This window comes from Abramis brama (genome assembly GCF_963993115.1).
Source record: "Abramis brama genome assembly, chromosome: 1".
Classification (NCBI taxonomy): Eukaryota; Metazoa; Chordata; class Actinopteri; order Cypriniformes; family Leuciscidae; genus Abramis; species Abramis brama.
In genome coordinates this window covers 62,808,851-62,815,441 of record NC_139963.1, presented here as the reverse complement: position 1 = coordinate 62,815,441, position 6,591 = coordinate 62,808,851, and the positions used below count along the sequence as shown (strand labels likewise).

The 6,591-nt window shown below is 39.4% G+C and overlaps 1 protein-coding gene across 1 annotated transcript; it reads left to right on the top strand.

The window, feature by feature from the left end:
- Positions 1–270: 270 nt before the first annotated feature.
- Positions 271–5,291, top strand: LOC311098288 (E3 SUMO-protein ligase ZBED1-like). The gene is made up of 3 exons (XM_084138420.1): positions 271–3,341; positions 3,665–4,025; positions 4,322–5,291. Exons 1-3 carry the CDS (start codon positions 2,137–2,139, stop codon positions 4,646–4,648), a joined length of 1,893 nt encoding a protein of 630 aa, XP_083994546.1. The 5' UTR covers positions 271–2,136; the 3' UTR covers positions 4,649–5,291.
- Positions 5,292–6,591: the final 1,300 nt, after the last annotated feature.

Below are 6,591 nucleotides of genomic sequence, written 5' to 3'. Positions count from 1 at the left end.
TAAAAGAAATCAAGCCACAATGTCTCACTTTTTTAGAGATTTTTATTTAAAAATATTATTTTTTCTGCTGTGGAAGGACTTAGCCTACTTCTTTTTTTTACAGATAATTAAAAGCCTCTAGCCTTTGAAAAAAATCCTCTCACAAGGGACTGTTAGGGGTTAACAGTTTAGGACCCATGGACCAGATGTTTGAAAGAAGACCCAGAGTCAGAATTATAATAAATTGAAGAAAAGTTTTACTGAAGATAGTTTGCAGTTTCATCAGCAGAAGTTCAGCTTCAAGACTCACACAGGAGTTCGTAGGACGCCCCGCTTACAGTTACACAGATCACAGCAGTTACACACACACACACACACAGCAGATATACCATTTCCAAGGTCTAAGCTACGTCATTGCTTACAGGTTAAATGATTCTCATTGTCTAAGAAATAGATAAACATAGTAATTTTCCACACATATACAGATAGACAGAAGCATATCTCCATCGATTATGCCGCTGACACTCAGACCCTGAAGTTAGGCACGTCGTGACCTTCCAGTTCTCAGATTCGGGTTGCTGGGCGTCTTCTGGTCTCGAACAACAACTCAGTCAATCTCCAACAATGCCAGTGGTTCCTTAACCTGTAAGCAAGAAGACTAACACACACACCCGACACACATCTTTTCCAAGGTTGGATTTGGCCAGGCTCTAACTATAAACAGGAGTCTCCTCTCAAAACATCAAGATAACAAGTTCTTTCTCTCAGGATAGGACACTTTAGGCTAAATGGAAAGTATAGGCTTTAACTGACAAATTGTCCCTTAAACTATAGACTTCAATGACCCCTATATGTTTTAACACGTTAAAGACCTTTCTCAAACACAAAACCAGTCCCTATTTAATTTCTGTAAGATGGGATAAATACGCAAGCACTGTTACTGCATTCAAATATCAAATACTGACATTAAAGAATATATGAAAATAACATTTCAGTAATCACACTGGTAACTTCTATGACAAAGTAAAATCCTCACAGAAGTCATTCAACTCATTAGATATATTTAGAACAAAAAACAAAATATTAATACCTTAATTATAATCACTCATTACATATATAGTACATTAAAGCAGCAGTGGATTCCAATCCACCCCCTTCAGGACACTTGTTGCTGGCAAATATATTTTTTAGCTAGGACATACAAATGAGGAAAGATTATGAATCTATCTATGTATCTATAATCTATGTATCTAGACATGTACCTAGATATGTATCTAGATATAATCTATGTATCTATCTATAATATATCTATGTTATTTATATATGCATCTATAATATATCTATATATGCATCTATATATTAATCTAGCTGTCTATATATATTTATATCTATGTATCTATTAATGTGTCACTATATGTATGCTCTGTCTGTCTCTAGCCTATCAGTCAATGTGTTGTGTAAATTTAAAAGTAAGCCTAAATAGCCATAACTAATCAAATCGCACTATGTCACTATATCACCAAAAATCCACGATCTCAAAATCAAACTCCTCTCACAAAAACCCACGAGGTCAATATGCGTTGATTTCACTTTTATACAGATGTGTGATAGTCTGTTCCCGACCGTGTCAATCAAACGCTGACCACACCTGATGAAACACTTAGTGAAACACTTCGAGGCTTCGTTTGGCCATAGAGTTGTGACGTTCGCGAACGAACCGATTCTTTTGAACGGCTCATAAACATGAACGATGGGAGCCGAGTCGCGGCTGGAGGGGAGCTGTTCTTTCTGTCGTTCTTTTTTCCTATGCGTGTTTCACACAGATGCACACAAATTAGCTCCTCCGCGAGACAGAACAGATATAGGGGGAGGGGCGCACCCAGCGCAGGGGTGCTACTGCCTAACAGCGTGATGATATTAGTTGTGCACGCATCCTTCACGTGAGTACTCCAGTGGAAAAAAACCCTGCGTGCCTCTGTCATTGGGTAGGAGCGGAGCCATGACGTGTGCACGCTGCCGTCACATGCTTACTCCAGTTAAAAAAAACAAAACAAAAAAAAAACACGTGCGAGTGCCTCTCTGTCTCAGTGCCAACGTCAGTAATAGCGGGTCGTTCGAACTTCGAAGGAAGAAGACACACACGTGACACATCTGAAAATGAGCCAGAGGAAAAGGAGCAGCATTTGGGTGCACTTTTCTCGCGAAGAAAACAGTAAGGCTAAATGCAGCATTTGTCAAAAAGTAATTTCATTTAAGTCTGGGTCAACAAATAATTTACACAGGCATTTGAAGACTCAACACCCAACACTGCAGGTCACAGGTTTGAGAGCAGAGCCAGACTCAGACAACAACAGTGACACTGATGTGTCCATTGCCTCCTCTGCCTCCACATCAAGTGCAGCTGCAGCCACAGCAGCCTCTGACCCCACTGGGCCCACATTGCCTGGCCAGGCACGACCAAAAAGAAAGCAGACATCCATCAGTCAATATTTACCTCCTGTCTTGACCCCATTAAGACAGGAGAAGATAGACGAAGAGCTGGCAAAGATGATAGCCACTGTCTTCCAGCCTTTCTCAATAGTGGAGGGCACAGGATTCAAAAAATATTCACAGGCGCTCAACCCCTCCTACATTCCTCCAAGTAGGAAGGCACTAGCCCAGAAGGTCACGGATATGTATGACAGGGAGACAGCATCTTTGAAGAGAAGGGTGTCAAAAGTACCAGCTGTCTGTTTAACCACAGACTGTTGGACTTCAAGAACGACAGCATCATATATGTCTGTAACCTGCCATTTTATCGAGGATTTCCGTGTGGCCTCCTGCCTCCTGGACTGTTTTGAATTCAGTGAGCGGCACACAGCAGACAACCTTGCACAACAGCTGCTTAGTGTTGCAGCAGAGTGGGGGGTGGACAAGAAAGTAGTGTGCTGCCTAACCGATAATGCGGCAAATGTTACTAAGGCTATACAAACCATTGGATGGATGCACCTACCATGCCTGGCCCATACTATTAACCTGGTGGTAAGAGATGCCCTGCAAGCTTCAAAGCCCATCATTGATAAGGTGAAAGAGGCAGTGGAATACTTTCACAGAAGCACCGTGGGAGCACAAAAACTGAAGGAGACTCAACTACAAATGAAGATGGAGGAGCTCCGACCGAAACAGGATTGTCCTACAAGGTGGAATTCCACCTACTACATGTTGAAAAGCTTTATTGCCAGTAAAAATGCCATAATCTCCACCCTGGCCGTCACCAATGCACCTGTCCGCCACCTGTCCCAGGAGGAATGGACCACAGTGCAAGAAATGTGCACAATCTTGCAACCATTTGAGGAAGTCACTGTGGAACTCAGTGCAGAAAGGTATGTAGCTCAGTTGCACAGCAGTATATTTCTTTAGCATGCATGCATAGTACTTGATAGTAAATTATGAATATTTTATACCATATTAGAAATCTGTGTAATACACTGGAGTATATATCATTGTCAGTAGATTTCTGTAGCCTGCATGCCAATTTCCTGATAAAAAATTATGGATATTTGATACCACAATAGATATCTGTTTAATTGTAATTGTAATTACATTGTATATTGTAATATTTTACATATTTTACGATTGTAATATTTATCATTGTTTCAGCTTTAAAATTGTAACATTAAAGTTTTTTTTTCTTTTTTTTCACCAGCTACTTGACAGCCTCGAAGGTCATAGTGCTGGCCAGGGGACCTCAAAGAGCCACAGCTGATTTCCGGCGAAACACTACAACAGCGGTAGCGCAAGGTGTGAGTATGTGTGCGAGTATGTCATCGCGATTCCACAGGATTCATGCCAACCACATACTAGCAGAGGCTGCTGCACTTGACCCGCGTTTTAAGAGGATGGCCTTCCCTGATGGCAGAACAGCAGATGAGACGTTTCAAAGGCTGTCAACTGCAGCAGCAAGAATTAGCAGTGGCACACCCATCCAACAGCAACCAGCTGTGGAAGGACTGGAAGGAGCAGGCAGTGGTGCTGGATCAATAGTTTGGAGCTATTTCCATGAGGAAGTAAGGGTGGCAACAATAAGTCACATTTTTTTCTCAAAAAATCTCTAGAATGAAATCAGTCTGATATCTCAGTCTAAAACTTGCACTAGCTGTAAATCACTGCATTTAATCTGTACATACTGCACATACTGTACATATGCAAATCTACTATTGTCACTTCTAATTAAATGCTAAACTGCATTTCATTACTCTGTTCTCTCACACTGTGTAATGACAAAAGTTGAATCTAATTTAATCTAATCTAATCACATAAAAATGGTATCTCCCATTGTTATATCTCCCACCCCTATGAGCAGGTAGCTGGAACAGTGGAAGCCAGGAATCCAACCGCCGATGCTGTCATGGAGGTGCGAGCCTACCTGGAGGAGCCTCTTCTTCCAACACATGAGGATCCCCTCAAGTGGTGGGAGAGTCGAGCCCCTGTTTACCCCAGGCTTAGCAAGCTGATGGCCAAGAAGCTTTGTGTTGTGGCGACATCAGTTCCCTCTGAGAGAATATTCTCGAAAACTGGACAGATAATCTCAGAGAGGAGAAGTCGCCTTAAGCCCAAAAAGGTCAGAGCTCTTGTCTTCCTTAATGCAAATTCGCCCAAGGACAAAAAAGAGAGGCAGAAAAAGCCATAAAGTAAGGAACTGCTTTGTATTTATTTACATTGCATTTTGTGTTCATTTAAAACTTGTTCTTTTAAAAACATTAAAAATGTTCTTTTGTGATACTGTTCTTGTATATAAATTTTTCACTAAAAGCTGTTTTGCACAGACATTCATTGCAGCCCACTTTGTTATTGTTCATTGACTTGAAGGGGCTGATGTCCTATTTGCAAAGTTTACAGTAGTAATAGTATGTAGTATGTAGTATGTAGACATTTCCATTTTATTTATTCTAATTTTATCTACTTGAAATATTTTTTGTTTTCTATCAAAATGTTCTTGTGTGATAACAATGTTCTTGTGTGGAAGTGTTTGTAGTAAAAGCTGTTTTGCACCGAAATTCATTGCAGCCGGCTTTGTTTTTGATGTTTATTTGTGAGTAGGTATTGTATGATTAACATAAGTCAACGTAGCTTTACACATACACACACTTTGTACTAAAGGTAAATCCAAAATAGTGATGTCACTGTCTAAGCAGAGGGATGTTGTGCAACCCTATGTAATATAATCCACACATGACAAATGAGGTAATAATCAATATTTCTGAATAATTCAAACTCAGATATTGGTGTGTGATATCGGAGTTTTAATTATTTGACTACAAATCTCACCTCATCATTCCTCCCAGTGATTATTTCCAGGATAAACTGAAATGCACCCAAGCTGGCTTCTTAAAACTGACTAAATATTTAAAAAGAGCCAAAAGAGTTCTTTTGAACGGCTCTTTGAAAGGAACGGATCGCGAAGATCCGGATCCCCTCAAAGAGCCATAAATCCCATCACTAATAGTCACGTGACATGGGTGTTTTGAATCACGCTTCGGATCAGTGTTTTGAAACATCTGCGCTTCGGGATCTCGCAAAGCTTCGGAACGACTGTTTCGCGTCAGCCATCCTTAATATTTTAAATAAACTGCACTTGGGTTCAACAAACCTGCGTTCAATGGATCTTTATGTTACAGTTGAACAGAGACTCACTCACTCTCAGGACATGGATTTAAGCACAATGGTAAAACTCGCATGACGTTTAAGATAAGGATTGTGGAAGAAATTTTTAAGATGTGTGACCATGACAGTAAAAGAAAGCTCTCGGAATAAATCTAAAATATCTTAAGATGTCTTCAGAAGAGAAACGGAGGTCTTACGGGTTTGGAGTGACATGAGGGTGAGTCATTTTTGGGTGAACTAACCCTTTAACATGGGTACGGAAAAAAACAAGCACCACAAACGGAGTATGTGTGAAACAGGTGTAACATTAAAACGACAGTAATTTGAACAATACAATCTGGTGCATTTTTTTCTGTGTTTAAATGACTATTGTTAACCCTAACCCTTCAGTGTCGACTAGTACAGACTCTTGCACATCCCTATTGGAAAAACAAAACTGTTGAAAATGTATACCTCATGTATACCCGGTTCTCCCCTATACCTCAGTCTGTTGACACCAGTAAAATGAGCTTTAAGTGTAAAGAGTGTTTTCAGCAGATCTGTTAATATTGATGAGCCTCAGACTATCAACACACATTCAGGATCATCAGCAGATCATCTCACTTTATTCTGAGTGTTTGCTGTTAGAAACACATTATTTGAGTCAGGATACATGATAAAAGCCTGTTAAACTGCTCTATTGAAAGATAATACTGTTATTTCTCACAATATGATGTAAAACATCAATAATACAAAATCATTAATGACACTCAATAAACAACACAATAATATGTCCATATGAATCTAAATATAGTTCTATTTTCTAATAACCATCATTACAATGAAGTAATTAGATCATTAAATATGTTTATCATTAAAAACTTTTAAAAATACAGAGCACCACAAAGTAATATTGTTTAGCATAAAAGGCAATTCTACATTTCTTTATATTAATATAGATTTAAAATGTCTCACGTGGCTTATTATAGG